This window comes from Paralichthys olivaceus, chromosome 17, assembly GCF_024713975.1.
Source record: "Paralichthys olivaceus isolate ysfri-2021 chromosome 17, ASM2471397v2, whole genome shotgun sequence".
NCBI classification, from domain to species: Eukaryota; Metazoa; Chordata; class Actinopteri; order Pleuronectiformes; family Paralichthyidae; genus Paralichthys; species Paralichthys olivaceus.
The window spans coordinates 2373624-2391454 of record NC_091109.1 but is presented as its reverse complement, the minus strand read 5'-3'; the positions used below and the strand labels follow the sequence as shown (position 1 = coordinate 2391454).

Sequence of the window (17831 nt, the reverse complement as noted above, 5' to 3'; positions counted from 1 at the left end):
ATACCCTCATTAAAGTTGTTCACTTTGTCCTTTTTCACTCGTTTTTTCCTTCTTTGACGCACTCACTGCTCTTTAAGTGCTTTAAGCGCTGCGGCGGTTGCCTCGGTAAGAGTCTGTCTCCGATGCCATTAACAACCACGTTTTCAACAATGACACGACCATCAGAAGACGATTTTATGCAAACTTCTCAGGAGATCGATCCATTACCTCCACTTTTATTCACTTGCTCCTGTTATATCAGAGTCTTAAATGTATTTTTCAATGCAAGATAAGGCTCTTAACATAGCTCGGGGATCAGACTTTCACATTATTATTATTCATCGCTGAGGTGAGAAAGCCTTGCACTCTGTTTTGTTTTTTCAAGTTTGATTTAAGTGTAATTCTGTTTCTTTTTGATTTTAATCACTTTTGTGACTAATGGACCTTTAAAAAAAAACTGTTGGATAAATAAGATAAAGTCATAATTTTCTAAATTGAGTCACAGTTTGTAGATATTTTTGTGAAAGGTAACATCCTGTCTGTAATTAAATCCATCAAAGAGTTTTTATTCCCCCACCCCCGTCCATTTGTTTGTGTGTTTGTCTGCATGATTAGAAACTTACAACTACAAAAACTACTGAATTTCCACAAAACTTGGTGGAAGGATGTGAAATGGGCCAAGAAAGAACCCCCTTCATTTCAGTGCTGATCCAGACAATCACCATCTTTAACAAGGAAAGGTTTTTTTTTTACATTTACACAGATTCCCAGATAATAGTTAATGGATCCCAATGAAAAATATTTAAGTGACTGATATCAGCGAGTGTGTGCAATTCCAAATAAAAATCTGGATTTACAGGAGATGTAAATGTGGTTCCATGAGTTACGCACTCTAATAGGTGCCATTCTAGTACATTTGACTCTAGACTGTGCTTGTGCCTGAGAAAAAGGAACGACGACATGAATGTTTTATGGTTTTAACAGCCAAAGCTTAAAGTACAGAGTGCAATCAGATAAGACTAAAAATATCTGTTTTTATGAGAATCTACAGATTTTGTGGGTAAAACCTTTGTCACTTTTATTAGAATAGATTTCAGGAGAAGACTGAGGTTCTTCTTTTTAAAATTCAAATGACAAACTACCATAGATCTGCAACAAGTCCTGATCAATGCTATGAGCAGTTTCGAGACACCTCTCCTCAGCCTGTATCTGCAGTGTCGGTCGATGTCTCCGGCTGTTGTGCGTCACACTGCACGTTGTTTCAACCCAGACATGCAGACAGACAGACACACTGACACAGACATGACCGGGAGATAAAGTGAATGCAAATCACTTTTTCTGATTTCTATGCACGTCTCGTTGCTCTCATGATTTATAGATTTACATAAACTAGATTATGGCATATAAACAAGCAACCACAGATCTTAACCTGGCATTAAATAATATGAAAACCTCCCTTTAGTCTCAAACTCACTGCTTGCTTGAATAATAAGCCCTTGCTTTGTGTCTCAGAGTTCTGTATTTGAAGAAAAAGGATTCAGCGGCAGTAAATTCAACACATTTTTGAGCGGCGAGCTCCAGTCTGGTCGGCAGCTTACCCGATAATGTAGCGAGTGGGTGAGTTTTTGCACACCGCCCTGTCAGTTTTCAGGGAGCTACGCAAGCAGAGGATGTGGCAAAGTCTCACCGGCCCCGACCTTCCCAAAGAAAAAAGAAAAAACCTCCAGCGGTGGAAGCAGGCCTCTGATAGTTTGGTGAGATTATAGAGGAAGAGAAGAGCGTCTAAACTGAGGAAAAACACTTAACAAGAGGCAAAAACAGCAATGAACTCATGTAACTGCTGAAAAATATCCTATAATGTGATAATAATGTGGAATTTCCGTATGAGAAATAGAGGTGAGGCGAGGTTATTAGAGAAACAAAGGAGGATTTCAGGTGGGGAAACACCTTTTCTGTGAGACTACAGTATAAACATCAATTTGAGCAGCACCAAACAATAATCAATATGTGCTACTATCAAAAAATAAGAGGCTTGAGGATGATAATCTCTGCACTGCGAGGTCTAAGCACCGTCCCCGCTGTGAGCAAGTCCCTTTCCTGTGCTTTTGATGTGCAGATAGAACACGTCCTCGCAAAGCTGAGAGATAACATACGATATGATGCTATGCTCGTATGTACATGGCACTAAAACAGCCTTCAGTACACTCCTCGAACACCTGCACAGTCTCCTCTGTGATCCCCTCACCTGTGATCTAAGCCTTTTATAAACCTCTGCACCCTGCAGTAGCACAGCCGGAAAAAACTTTCAACCCCTAAACTCCTCCCTCTGCTCCTGACGGGGGCGGCCATTCTCTGAGGCCATAAAGATAAAGGATGAGGAGTTTCCCACCTGTAGACGTGCAACAGGGAGAAGTTCACTCACTTCCAGAGCAGCCAGACTCCGCGCTCGGTCGTACTTTCACCTCTTAGACCTTAAACTTGTCTGATTTGCAATGTAGGCTGACGTCCAGGACGACTGTGGCCAACGATAAGGTCCGACCCTCTGTGATAACACAAAGAAATATGATGTGTGGGACATGCTCTGACGTGCCCGAGCAGCCCCTTCTTCTTCCATACAGAATATTCCACGTAAAGCTATGTTCTGGTTCCTTGTTTGTATTGTTGGAACGTATTTAGCGGTTGCAGTGGCACTGCAGGATTAGCCCCAGCTTACCGACACAGACACATTGAGAAGGAGAAGCCGTCACTCTTTAGACTGCTTGAACCCTGGTGGAATGTGAAAGAATGTAACCCAACAGGGACACATATATATACATATGTACATATGTACATATGTACATATCTACATATCTATATGTATGTATAACATCATGTCAGAAATACACTGCAATGAAAAGCTGCACTAAGAAAAGACTAAGAATTACTTGTAGTTACCAGCCCATGAAGAATTCGGGCACATTAAGCAACTGGCATTAAATAGAGCTCATAGATCCGTCAAGGCCCAACAGTCATAAATGCATTCAAATCCACTAGATCTGGAATTATATCACTAGAAAGTTCGTGCAAATGTTAAAAAACACCCTCTCTTCCAATGTTAAAGAATTTGGATTTCATCTGTTTGTCGTGCCTGTACTAACCAGACGCTACCCATCGCATGAATTCTATGGATATTTTCCTGTTGTTGTGAACAGGTATGACCCCGTTCATGTATGAAAACGTGTCTATTCAGACAATATATTGTCTTACTGCCTAAATGTTGGAAAAATAGACTTCCTTGTAGAATAGATTTCCTTCTCTGGGGTTATTTTAAACCATGTGAGGTGTCTCTATTGTAAATAGACGTACCTATACCACCTGTCTGTCTGTCTGTCACTGATGAGACATCAGAAGAGTTTTAATGCAGGTCAGTGCCCCACATTTTTCTCTCAGGGGACAAAAACAGAAGCCTCTGCTCTGTAAGACAATTAACCCGGCGCCCTCACAACCACACTGGCTAAACAAATCATAAAAATCGGTACGAGCTGCGGATTGTTTGGCGGCTTTTTACGAAGCTGCCATAAAAGGATTTTTGTCTGTCCACGATTCATTTGAAGTTCTCAGGAGAGTTTCTGATTATTTGAAAAGAAAAAAACCAGTGAAGATATCTTGAGGTGGATTTTGTTATTCAGGGTGTCACGGTGTAAGCGGCAGGGGTCATCGCCAAGGTGCGGTGGAGAGGTGCAGTGCAGTCTGGGTGCTAATCAGACTCATCCTCCAGAGCAGCGTTTGACATTTCCCATCAACGCCGGCTCCCAGCTCGCTCCCTCTCTCCTCACCTGGGCTCTCTCAGACGCTCAGCTCCCAACCAGACTGTCTTCCATACTCGGCCGACACAGTCAGGCTGCTCCGTCAGTCTCTCGCCTCATTAACCCCTGTTGGGCTGCTACTCCCACTGCTGCAGTCGTGGATGCACGTGCCCTCGCATACGCATACATCCACAAGGTCGAAGTTTCCCGCTCGGAGGCAGTGGAGTGTTTGTCAGTTTGCACAGTTTGACATGTTTTGACGTTGTGCTTCTTGTGTGAATTACTACAGCTACAGGGTTCACTCTCTATCCGTTGACATCTGATCAGATGAATTGATTTTGCAGCGCTGACAGGATAAGTGTGCACGTTTCTCCTTGTCTATTTGGATTAGAGCTCAACGGCTACATCACTTTTCAATGTAGAGAGGATCAGATCACACAGTACATTGAAATGTGCCATTAAAACATAGATACATGATTTAAAAAACACTGGAAAGGTTAAATAAAGAATAGCTTATTAACAGGATGGATTTTTTTGTCATGTTTAGCAGATTTCTGCCAATGTGAAACAGTTTAAGGTTAAATTAGCTGTCACTCACAACCTGATCTCTGTCTGTGGTTGCGTTGCATTGTGGTTGATGTAGGCTAAACTTTACCAGTTCATGTGTGTCTATTCAATTATTTTAATACAGTCCCCAACTGAACCCTGGGAAATAGACTGAGTCAAATTTGTCTGGAAACAAAGTGCATTTACAGTAAACCATGTGATTTGAGTGGATGAGCATAATAATCCACAAATCTCACAGTAAATCAACAGATACAATATGAAAATATCTGTACGATTGTGTTTCTCATCTCCAACATTTCCCAGTGAACCCACAAATAATCTAAAGCACTGATCATTACTACAGAAGCTATTTCACACAAAATCTATCTCCACTTTCAAATGCCGTCAAATAAGATCCATGTCCATCCAAAGCCACAACTCATCATAAGATATGAGGCCAGTGTCACTGTTGTTTATCTTCCTGGTTCCTTCCAGGCAATAACTTTGATCATTGGCAGCAATTTCCTGGATTAGTAAAGTTTGAATGGACGCGCAGAGCAGGAAGGATATCGCTGATAGCTGTCAACCTTGATTTAACACAAGCAGTGACACATGCGAGCACTTCCTCCTGCTGATAAATTGGAACATTTCAACTTAACATTAGTTTAAAGCGAAGGGGAGAGAGTGATGCCACGGCACAGGAAATTATATTGAGAAGGGTTTATCACTGTGAACATGCAGGGGATCTATATTCAACTTAAAAAAATAAGCAACTGGGCGTCGATTTGATGACAGGCGGCGTTGAGCAGGCATCATCGAGGCAGATGAGAAAGAGCTGATTGAGGAGAGGAATGCCTGAGCAGCATGTTAGCATATGATAACCGACTTTCAGACACACAGGTGGTTTGTGTGGTTAGCATGGGTAGTGTAGTAGCCTGCTAACGGGGCGTGATTAAGCTTTCCTGCTGTTTGTTGTGTTCCTACACATCATTTTAGTCAGGAGGGAATTATAACCTGCATTTTCGTCGCCCGGGGTGAAATGGCACACACTCGAAGCACTCAGGGCTCATTAGAGAGATAGAATCAGTGTCCTTACTTTAATGAAAGCGAACGCTGAAGAGTTCGTGTTGAAGCAGATTTGCTCATCTCTAAGAAGTGCGTCTGCTGTGCCGATATTCTCACACTGGGCTGATCAGGTTTGATTCTTCAGACAGACTTGGACTGTTTCACAATTTTATGTCTTCGTGTCTGTTTTGATCAAAACTATTTCTTGTAACCTTGTTGATGAACATGTTTTTTCCGAGAGGTGCTGAGCTGTGACAGGTTCTCTCATCTGTTGTGCAAAAAAAGATTTAATGAAGTAATCTCACCATTTGGCTGATTATTTTTTTTCTTTAATTTTGTGATGAAAAAACAGACCTCAGCATCTCATATTTGATGATTTCATGGTGATTTTATCAAGGTAATTTAAAAACTTTAAATTATTTAAAAAAGTCCTGTGTGACAAACGTGGGACGTGATGTTGGAAAGATAGAGTTTTTGGAACTAAGCATATTCTATGATTAAAAGCTAAGATAACGCCAAATTACATAAAGAAAATATTGTGGAAAAGGAAATATTGTAATAGGAGGAGAATGAACAGGAAAAAAATTGTTCCCTCCTGAGAATAAGATAAGAAAACACATTCATTCTTGTTTGGCAGGACTATTTGTTGCCCTGGTGCCTTTCAACCTCACAATGTCAACAAGACTTTAGCCAGCCAGGCTAGCTGTTTCCCTCTGTTTCCAGCCTTTATGCTAAGCTAAGCTAAGGTCGAGATGTGAAAATCATATCGATCTTCTTATCTAACTTGAGGCGAATAAGTAAATAAAACCTTTTTTTTGAAGAAGAAGAAAAAATACGCACATTCCTGGAACAAAATTTAACAAAAATGAAAATAATCTCAGCAGCTCAGAAACAGAAAATGTATTTTTTTCGTCTGGATGTAAATTCTTTGCAGTATTTCTTCAGGAACTCTGAGCACAGTTCTGTCTGAAGGTAAACAGCTACACATACTTGTCAATACCACTGAGCCCTTCCCTTCTCTGTCACCGTTGCTTAAGACTGCGATGGTGTTGCATGACGGCCAGCACTGACTCACCTGGTGGAGTATCTCGCACACACACACACATACACACACGCACACACACACCAGCCCCCCGCTCTCCACTCACTCACCTCCTTCCCCTCCCACTGAGTTAACCCTGCACTGCAGTTCAAAGTGGTTTTGCCTGTCTAGCCTTGGCGTTTAATGTTTAAGTATTGGGAGCGGCTGGAGAGTGCAAATAAAATGCCTTTACAGACTCTGGGGCACGCTGAGGGCTGTGATTCCAGATACTGTATTGTGAAATTCCCATTGTGCTTGACAGCGTGTAGCCTTGGGGCACCTAAATGTGTTCAGCTGAATTTTGGCTCTTTAATTCTTGATGCATGCGGTTTAAATAAACCATTTAAAAGGAGATTATTCAAACTTTATTACGTTGACAAAAGAGAACACATGTTCACGGGATGGACGGCAACGTGTCTGCGCCATAATGTCTTTGTCAAAAGTTCAGAACAGGATAAAGGTTTGAAGGCAGACCCCACCTGTGAGGGGAAAACCACAGTGAACTATGGTGCAAGGCAGCTTTCTGTTGGGCTGAAAGAAAGGACACCCTATTCACAGCAAAGGGAAAACAACACAAAAAGCCTGACACTACTTATATGTTTGTGCGTGATTATTCTGTAGTCCTAATCCGTCTAACAATGTTACAAAACATTCAGACAGGAGGAGGCTTTAAAGCAGTAATTGGGGGGACTTAGACTGCTAAAACTCCACTCAACCACATCTAGTTGCATCTCGCTCATGCTTGATCGAGACCGTGGCACAAAAAAAATCAAACATGGGTGTGGATTTAGTCTGATTCGAAGCATATCTCTTAATTCCCTTGAATGTCAGGCTGAAGAGGGAGCTTTTAGTGTGTAACAGAGGAAATGCAGACATTTCAGAGACGTGAGTGGACGTGAGGTCCAAGGTTTGGGGGTAAATGGTCCTGGTAGGACGAAGGAGCCAAAAACTGGTGACTCATTGGCCGTTTTCACGCCTCATACTGGATTAACTATCACATGCAACAGGCTTCTTAATGTGAGTTGTGTAATGGCCTCAATCCCTCCAGAATTATTTCATAAAACCAGCCTCAGTTTTGCTGTGTCACCTTCATATGCAAAGTGGAAATCAAACGGTGACAGTGTCACACAGCGGGAAATGTCTTTGCTTTGTGAAAGCTGTTTATTTGGTTTAATTCTTTGTGTTTGGGGTGTTTAGGAAGCTTTTACAACAAACAGATTTGAAAAACAAAATACTTGGAAAAAACTGTTGTCAGGGGAAGATTTCCAGTTTGCTTGTTCTAACCTAAATCACAGGATTATGTTCTCCTTTGTGGTTGAGCTGTTGGGTTTATGAAATCCTTTCAAAACCCATTTGGTAAACTGAAAACAGCTTCTCTCAAGCAAAAGGGGAAGTTCTAAAATGTCCATACAGGTGTGAATATATCATTCTTGACCATTTGTTGTCCTGTTGTTTATATCTCAGCATGAAATCACTCCAAACATGACTAATCCTTTTTTTTGAATCTTGCAGTACAGAACGTATTCAGTGTTTAAGTTGTGAAGACAGTATCAGATGAGTTTGCATTCAGAGTTCACAGACTAAATAGAGACTTTCAGATTTATTGTCTAAACTGTCGGCTGTGATTTCCATCGCCTTGAGTTGCAAACTCCACCCATCTGGCACTGGAGGAGGCCAAAACCAAACAGCCAAGTGTAATGTTTGCAAATACTATTTGCCCCAGGTCTGGCTGATACATGGTTGGTTTCCTCTGTGGGAGAAACTCAAGCTCAAATCCAGTCTGTCACATCAGCACACCTTGCTCTTTAGGCTGCATTATTCATCGCAATCTCTGCATTATTCATTTCACTTAGCATCACATTTTGTCACTTGGTACATTTACAAAGAACCCTTACAGTCTCCATTATCATTATCATCATTATTATCATTCTTATTTTTGCAGCATGCTCAGACTGTTTGGAATGTGAGGACACTGTGTGACCTCTAAGGACGGTCGCTGCCACCCCTCCCTCTCTCTGTGGTTTTGAGGCGTTCGTGTGGCATGCCAGGTTTTATCTCAGAGCTGTGACACCTGAACCAAGACTCTGACCTGGGGCCAAACTGCACCTCCGGTGTCCCTCAGGGCTCCGCCACTGCTGTCAGCTCAGTGTTTGAACAGCACCTCTCTGCAGAGACAGCTGCTGCTGAAGTCCAAACCAAGACACCTTGAGAATCTTCATGAGATTTAGCAAAAACAGAAGGGATTCAGCGATGTGCAGACTGAAAGCCATCGTCATAGTGGAGTATGATGGTTGGGGGTCACACAGTGACGTGCCAAGTGCACAATAACCTCCGTTTGGCCAAGACTTGATGTGCATGGTCTCAGTGAGCGGCGGGTCGTCTCACCTGCCCTGGTTGAGGTGCCAGAAGCCTGGCACATACTGAACAACACCAGACTGGAGGTCAGCCAGAGAAAGGTTATAATGAGACTGAAGCCACACCAAAGGCTGGCATATCTGTCCTCACTTCCGAGCACCTGTGCCACACTGTCAGTGCGATGAGAGCTCAAGCTGCATCAAAACAGTCCCTCTTCCTGTAATTACTCTTTGTTAGCACACAAATAATTTTCCTTCCTGAATCATTTCAGATATCCCTTTTGTTCCAAACTAATATATGTTTCATGTGTGATGGTACCATGCACTTTTAATCAACAACACAAAAATGTTAATAATTGGCTCTGATCACAGGAATATAACTGTGTGTGTGTTTGGGGTAAAAACAACTCAGGGAAGTTGGTGATTGAAATAGGATGTAGTTTTACATCCAAGCAAAATCATGATACGTGAGGAGAATTCATTACAGAAGTGCTGAGTGTTATAGGAAGCTCCTCTCCTTTCAAAGAGAGAGAGTAGGAGTTACACACAAACACGTCTGCCACAACTATGGACAGTGTCCGGTGGACTTTGGAGGGAAAAGGGAGAATGAGATCCTACGGGTGACCCTTTAACCAAAACAGATGAACGATGAACAGTTTGCACATTAAAAAGGCAGATTTCAATGAGAATTGGCCTGAGAGTCTGTTCTGTTGTCTATAAAGGCTGTCCCGTTCCCTCCCTCATTCTACAAAGAGCCAAGTTTACAATATGAGTCAGAATTTTGACAATGCGCTTCAACTAATAACTTTAATATGTTGGGAGATTAAAAAATGAATAGGAAGGAAGAATCATTAAAGGAATAAATAGCTGCTTTGATGCGTAAAAGTGGAGGATGCGCCAAAGTGCCCACTGCAGGCACCCGAAGACATTTTTTATACGTTTCCTAAGTTTGACAGAGTTTAAGTATAATGTCGAGATAACGAGTTAAGTTCCGTTACATTTGTTCAGCTTTTTTTCTGGTCTTACATTTAATAGAACGTCTCCAGATTCATTTTCGTGCGTAATCATGTTGGCACGAGGCTGTTATCAAGGAAAGCTAGGTTGAAGACCATTTGGAAATTAAATCCACTACAATCTAATAATTACCGCAGTAAGTAAAGCAGTCCTCGTGTTAATTATTTATTTGATAGGTACGGGCTCTCAGCGAAAATCATCCGACGCATGCGTGTGCAGTGCGCGTCCACGGGCAGTTTAATTCTCCTGGGAAATGCGTTATGTGCGGAAAGTTCCTCCAGACGCACTTCAATTACCGCACACACACAGAAACCACTTCGCCGGCTCAGATTGGAGCTCCGCGCTGTGCCACCGCTCCTGTCTATCGCGCCTTCCCTGTGAAATGTGGAAAATGGGAGGGTGAAAAAAAAAAGCGGTATATAATTGATGTTTTCCCATGGAGCTGCCCCTCCTCCCCGCAACGCAGGCTCACCCTCAGGTGGAAGAAATGTTTTAAGATTTTTTATGGGATAACATCAGGAGGGTTTGTCTAGGCGAGCCAATCAAGTCCCTCCCCTGCTATAGATCGGGTCCTATAATACAAAGCAGTAAAAGCGGTCGCCTCACACAAGCGGCTGCAGCTCGACTAGATCCCGTGGTTTTTAATTCCCTCACTACTTTTTTTTTTAACCCTCCTTCGATGTGCCCCGTTAATAGCGTTTGTCTGAGGCGCTCATTTCCGCACCTGCCACAGTAGAGACCAGGCGAAGGCGAAGTAGAGGAGGAGACAAGGACATTGCGAGAGCCGGGAGAGGCAGACGGTAGAGACGGGCAGCGGCGACTCGATTGAGATCTTAAAGGACAAAAAAAATGCTGCTCTGGACCAGAATCGTATTGGCCGGTGTCATCTGCTTGTCCTTGGTGTCCTCGGGGATGGGATGCGGACCGGGCAGGGGCTACGGCAGGAGAAGGCACCCGAAGAAGCTGACACCTCTTGCGTACAAGCAGTTCATCCCCAACGTGGCGGAGAAGACCCTCGGGGCAAGCGGCAGATACGAAGGCAAGATCACAAGAAACTCCGAGCGATTTAAAGAGCTGACTCCCAATTATAACACAGACATCATATTCAAGGATGAGGAGAACACCGGCGCCGACAGGCTCATGACTCAGGTAAGGAGACAGAATGAGCTTTTTCTCCTCCACTGGCCGTCTCCTAACGCACCATCACTGCGCACTGCAACAACCTCCCTGTCAGACTGATTGCGCACCTTAAGTGAAGTGTGTTTTACCCGCTGCTGAACTCTTCCCACTGAGCTTTTTAACTTCACGGTAAAAGCAGATGCGCTTGAGGCTCCAGCATTGGGAGTTTTCAGCGGCTGCAGCAGGCTCGAGGCGAATGTAGAGATCCAGCTGGAGAAGTAATGTGCAGGCGGACAGTCAGGACACTCGGCCTTCATGATTGTGACAGTGTATTTAAAATATTAATGTGCCCCTCTCCTCATATCTATATTTGTATCCCAGTGAAACAGTATTTGTTGCCTTACAGGCGCACATCACTTGCTGCCTTATATTTCATGAAGACATTCGGTGTTTGTTGCATATTTCAGCTTTGACATTACAGCTTGTTTCAGGCGCCTTTTCTTTATTCCAGCTCTGGGGATGCGCACCGCTTCCAACCGCCGGGCTTATTCAGGCATGGCGTGGCTCATACAGACATTTTCTCGCACAGGCTGCTGTAATCTAGCTTTTCGCATGGTGTGCATCAGCGCGTGAAATCAGTGGCATTTCTGCCAGAGTGTCCAGGACTTCAGAAGTCGGTCAATTAAAAGGCGCACAGAGGTGATGGTGCCTTTTTTGTTTTGTTTTACAAATGCACTCGCATGGATGGTGACATCTTTTTTAAACACTCCATCCTCACGCAGGCAGGTAGTTACCAAAGCTCGCAGCTCGGTCGGTACAGAGAGGATGAGGCTCACAGTACATGGCAGAGCTGTAGCCTTGGTTTCTCTCCAGGCTGCAGGATGCCGCGTCTCTCCAGTCTGACTTTTAGCACTCAGATGCTGGTGAATTATTAAAGGCGCTTGGGTGATATTGGCTCAGTAATAATAAAATGCCGGTGGTGATGGTGGCGGTGCTGGTGGTTGTGATGACGCCAGGCGCGCGCCGGAGTCCCTGAACCCGTGCCTCGCACCATGCATGAGCACGAGCTCCGATGAAATATTCACTGTGCGTGCGGTCCCGGCGTCCCTCTCAGTTCACCCCCCACCCCCCCACCCCCACATCTCCTCATAGACCTATAGGTTCTCATACGCACAGACCAGGAAATCACAGGTGCGTGGGGATGTGATGTGCGTAAAGTGGGTTCGGGGACCCCACAGAGGTTTCCTCGTGGAGGTTCCATGGTCTCCGGGAAAAGGGGAAACGGCTGAATGCCACTTGTACGTCTGAGAATCCAGAGAGACGTGTCTTCATTAAGTCTTTGAATCTGAGCAAAATGCCCCACCTGCTGTAGAGCCACAGTTAAGTGTCCAAGTCTGTATCAAATCATAGAAAGAGGCACAGGGGAGATTTAGTATATTTTACATTAGCAGCAGCTTTCGATTTTACAGATGTATATATCTTTTAAATATCACTAGCTGAGGCTCCTGCGTCATCATCCGTTTCCCATTCAGCATCCGAGCGTTTATAGAAAACACAGCAACCGACTCTAAGTGTGAAATGTACATGAAAGGGCTTTTACGCACCCCTGGCTGGGCCTGAGACGCAATTTGAACTTACGACCTCTGGTCAGCGGGAGGCCAGAGTAAGTTGAAACAGGTGAGATTGTCCTTATCGTTCGTGCCACTGCAAAACCAGCAAATTAAAGCAAAGAGGGAGCGTGGCTGTGGCTGTTTTGTAGACTATACTCTGACAAAGGCATAAGCGTTATCACATGGGGATTTACGCTGTGCCAACAGTTTTAGCGCTGTTCCAAGGCTTTGCGCATGAATCCAGTGGGATTTTACGCACGGGCTTTTACGCACGAATACAGCGAATTTCCCTCGTTATCTTACGTTGTAGAAAATTGATGTTGTATTCATACATGGAGCGAGGCACGTGTCTGCTGTAGCTCCCCGAGGTGTGTGCAATAAATGAAATAATCAATCAATTCTCTGTACACGAAGGAGAGGCTGAGCAAGCAGCTCCTTCTACTAAGACACAGCTCAGTCTCGTGGAAAGCTGCCAACAGAGGCGTTTTGCAGACGGTGTTTCATTGAGTGACGGGGCCTAAAGTGAGCAGGATCATCAGTTTGGAGGCTGAGCTGTAAAATTGCTCATCTTATCCACGAATCCCAGCAGCACTTGCGAATTATGTATCTCGACATAACAGGAAACCTTTCTCAGGTGGAGCAGTGGGGTTGCTTAATCTCCTAAATTCCAGGTATTTCCAAGGAAGTGTCACCTATTTTCCAGAGACTATTTGTAAAGCAGAAAGGTTGTTGAGTGCTTTGCGATGATAAATGACTCGAGAATGAAGGAAATCCATGATTTGACTTTCGATAGTAACACACGTTCCTCTGGAGTTTAAAGAAGAGTTTCAGCACTAGATTAAATGGCTTTTAAAAGCTGATTGTTTTGGCAGTGCAGCAGGAGCCTGCAGTCTCTGCCCACAGTGTCGGAGAAGAGATGAGCTGGCGGCTTGTTTGCACTGACAGGTAGCTGATAAGTGTTTCCTCTAACCAAATCATTTGTGAAAAGATTAACAGGGGAGGCTGTTGAACAACTTTACCCCGAGCACAAAGCGCCGGTCCGGGGCGCCCTGCTGGGCTTCACGGTGGCTGAGCAGAATTTGGCTTGATTTGCGGCACACGACCTAATGAATTAATAAATAGGTTAAGCTTTACGGCTCTTGACTCCGACAGACCCACTCAGAATGTTAGAGTTTTTTTATATGGATCTGTTTCTTATCCAACACATTCTACAAGTGTGATATCTTCATAAAACAACAACTGACAAACGAGGAAACTCAATTATTTCCTCTTTTTTTTGTTGTATGAGTATTTGGGGTCTGTGTGAACATCCCTGCTTTAGGACGCACAGTCTTGTCCATAAGGGACAGGGGGTCACACATAGACGCTCCTCTGTGCTTCTCCCATAGCATCCCTGGATATTTCACAAGTCTGTCAGTCAGCAGGCAAAACACAGCGTCTTAAGGAGGCATGTCACGTTCCCCAAGACTTTGCAGGAGAAGAATAATGAAACTTTCCCTCCGCGGTTGGAGTGAAAAGGCTCTTTGTGATGTTTTATTTGACATATTGGTCGAGTGTTGAGAATAGTTGTCTTGGAGAAGGCCAAGCATCTTCATTGTGGGAGCGCGGAGAGGTTGGGGTGCGACGATTTATTTATAGGACGAACTCCAGATATTTTAAGGCTCCAGCTGCTCTTGAAGATCATCTTCATATCATCTGCATATCAATTATTTATTTAAAGGAAACAGACAAGTTGCGACCAACAAAAGGAGCCGCACTTTTCGTGGCCTAATATAAACTCATGAATGCGTAATGGATGCATGTTGCGTTCAATCCAACGCTTATTTCTGATAGAAAGGGACGCATGGTCACACCTCTCCAAGACCAAAGACCCATATGTTATAGGCCAGTGAAGCGAATGCGGTGCCTTATCAATATTTCATCAGCAGCTTTCTTATCCGACATGTGCCCTCTGACGCTGCTGCTCCTCACACTGAGAAATGCAAGCTCACATTCAGGATCAGGGGCTGCATTTCACTGCCAGTGTTCCAGAGAAGGACGCGGGGGCGTCTGGTTGGGGTTGGGGATGCATGGGTGATTCCAAATGTGATTTTAATAGTCGTTATAACACAGACGTCATGCTAATATCCCATGGAAGGTTTATTCTATACTAAGCAACAAAAATGTGTCAATAACAAGAGGCTTTGGTGGCAGGTGCTTTTCCTTTACTCAGATTTTCTCGCACTTTACGCGCCAGGTCAGCTCTTATCTGCGCGCTATGACCCAGTGTAATGGCACAACAGGTGACTAATTGATCCATCTCTCCCTCCCGCAGAGATGTAAAGACAAGCTGAACTCGCTGGCCATCTCAGTGATGAACCAGTGGCCCGGGGTAAAGCTGCGGGTCACCGAGGGCTGGGACGAGGACGGCCACCACTTCGAGGAGTCTCTCCACTACGAGGGCCGGGCCGTGGACATCACCACCTCGGACAGGGACAAGAGCAAGTACGGCACTCTGTCCAGGCTGGCGGTGGAAGCCGGATTTGACTGGGTCTATTATGAGTCCAAAGCCCACATCCACTGCTCTGTGAAAGCAGGTGAGAGACGGGAGGGGGAACCTTTGCTCATTCTCCATCAAGTTGCTTTTAGTCGTCTGATATTGAGCAGGTGCAGCTCAAGGAATCTGCAGCTGCTGCATCCTCTACAAAAAGTTGCATGTTTGTGCGTAAAAAGTGGATTAGATTGGATGTAATGAAGTGAACAGGGTCCAAAAACAGAAAAGAAGGTGATGTTTCATTCAGTTCAGTGAACAATCACCTGCCACGTGGACAGACTTCAAGAAACTTAAAATCAGCTGATTCATTTCCATTTCAGGACGATAACTTACCCACTGAAGATCAGAAAGAAAGTGCAATTAATAATTAAAATGAACCAATAATAACAAAACATAGATGACTGGAGTAGACCATCAATTAGGTCTCACTAGCTTTTTAAAAAATGTAAATGCATATTTCCAGGAGTGACTTCTATGGGCACATCCCCGCCTGTGGCGTTCTGAGCGTTTCGCATGCAGCTCATTTCTTGATCTTACATCGCCCCACACTGTCTCCTGGTGGGAACCACGGCCGCAATCTCACACGGCTGCTCGCTGTGACCTAGAAAAGCAAATGGTTTTGTTCTGTGGATTCATGCACATGCAGCTGCAACAAAATTAGATGCTGCAAGTTGTGTTTTGGTGGCACTAAATTACATCTTCCTTAATTTGGTCAGGTGGATAACATTGTAACCTCTAATCTCATGCATCTAATTTCCCTTTTGTGGATTGGGTTAAAATGATCTTCCTCTCAGGCCTCCACTGAGCAACAGGACTCCTACAGGGCTGAGAGAATATTCCTCCGCACTGATTGATGAAGCATGGCACTTTCTCTCAGCTCGGACTTCATTGATAAATCCCTTATTTATCATTCAGAACACACGTTTTGAGATCACAGTACGGCCCGGCCGACGTGTCATTGGGGGGTCATGCGACTTTACCAAAGGGATTTGGCCGAACAATGTTGAATCGCTCGGGGTAAATCTGGTTTTCAGTTGTCACCTTATTTCATGCTCGGGAATCTTAAAAGAAGATTAAAAGCCCCAGATTCGGAGCAGGAAACCGCCTTTTCTGTGCAGGACAGTGTGATCCTGGAGACTGGTATGTGGAGAGCTTCCACCAAGGCCAAAATTATTGTCATCAGGACTGACAACAAAGCGGGGAGGGGTGGTGGAGAGAGGGCACATTGATGTTGCACAACAGAAAGCATTTAAGAGTCCGGGCCCTCATTTAAATTCAAATCTACAACTCGAGAGGCTTGGAAAAGTGGCTCCACTGGGTAAATAGTAGTTGTGAGTCGCCTATTTGTGTGAATTGTCACATGGAGGTTTCTGCACCTGAGTAAATATGGGGAGAGTAGCTGGGAAAGGCGTAAGTGTTCTTTACCGAGAGTAGCTCGATCCACAGGCTGATTTAGAATATCAATGGCTGCTCTTTATTGGGTTTTTTAATTAAGAATAGATGAGCCAAGGCTTTGAGTTTTATCGCCTCAGACAACGTGGGCCAAGCCAATACGCATTTGGCACCAAGGAGCAGACAGGCACCATTATGCAAAATGCATATGTGCCTCGGAGATGTGAGGAGGCAGGAAAAAATACAAATACGAGCAAAAAAAAGAAAGGGTCTTGAAAGAGCTTTTGAATGAGCCAGTGGCCCTGAACTGTAATGAATCAAAACAAGAGGGGTTAATTAAGTTTAAAAGTCTTGAAAGTGATTAAAAACTTTGAATATTTCATCCTTAGGGGACTGTGTGTGTGTTTTGAAATGGTTTTGCTGTGACACAATGCGTAAAATGTAATGATAATAGTTTTCTTAAGGTGTAAAAGTTTAGATTTTGCCAAGATCTTTTTTTTCTTAACAATGTTAATCTTTTTTGACAGAAAACTCAGTGGCGGCAAAGTCAGGGGGCTGTTTCCCAGGCTCCTCCACCGTCACCCTGCAGGACGGAACCCAGAAGCCGGTTAAAGCCCTGCAGACCGGCGACAGGGTGCTGGCAGCAGACGCGCACGGACAGCCGGTTTACACCGACTTCATCATGTTCATAGACCAAGACTCGACGACCAGGAGGCTCTTCTACGTCATCGAAACCGACTCGGGCCAGAAAATCACCCTCACCGCCGCGCACCTCCTCTTCGTCGGCCACAGCAACTCCACGGAGAGGGCGCACAGGGGGATGTCGGCGGTGTTCGCCAGCCAAGTGCGACCCGGGCAGACGGTGTTCGTGCTCGACGCAGAGCGACTGCAGCCGGTGACCGTAAAACGGATTTACACGCAGGAGCACAAGGGCTCGTTTGCGCCGGTGACCGCGCAGGGCACCGTGGTGGTGGACCAGGTGCTTGCGTCCTGTTACGCAGTGATCCAAGACCACGAGCTGGCGCACTGGGCCCTGGCACCTGTCAGGCTCGCCCACTGGGTGTCCTCGTTGCTTTTCAGCTCCCAGCCTCAGGCCAGTGCGCAGAAGGACGGGGTGCACTGGTACTCCAAGATCCTTTATCAATTAGGAACATGGCTCTTGGACAGCCACTCGATCCATCCACTTGGGATGTCAGTATATCCGAGTTGAACCTCCACTACAGGAGCAGAGTGGGACTCAGATGTAGGACACACGAACTATTCAGTAGATTAAAAAGTTAAAAAAATAATAATTATTATAAAAAAAACAAAACAAACGAACAAACAAGACAAAAGGCCCCAGCGGAGTTGGGA

At 44.6% G+C, this 17831-nt stretch overlaps 1 protein-coding gene across 1 annotated transcript; it reads left to right on the top strand.

Moving 5' to 3' along the window:
• The first annotated feature begins 10428 nt into the window (after window positions 1–10428).
• Window positions 10429–17831, top strand: shha (sonic hedgehog signaling molecule a). Its single transcript, XM_020087204.2, has 3 exons — window positions 10429–10973; window positions 14868–15129; window positions 17006–17831. Exons 1-3 carry the CDS (start codon window positions 10674–10676, stop codon window positions 17686–17688), a joined length of 1245 nt encoding a protein of 414 aa, XP_019942763.2. The 5' UTR covers window positions 10429–10673; the 3' UTR covers window positions 17689–17831.

Coding starts and splice junctions, on each gene's coding strand:
- shha (XM_020087204.2), top strand. CDS start 10,674: ATGCTGCTCTGGACCAGAATCGTATTGGCCGGTGTCATCTGCTTGTCC. Junction 10,974..14,867: donor CCGACAGGCTCATGACTCAG/GTAAGGAGACAG, acceptor TCCCTCCCGCAG/AGATGTAAAGACAAGCTGAA. Junction 15,130..17,005: donor CCACTGCTCTGTGAAAGCAG/GTGAGAGACGGG, acceptor CTTTTTTGACAG/AAAACTCAGTGGCGGCAAAG.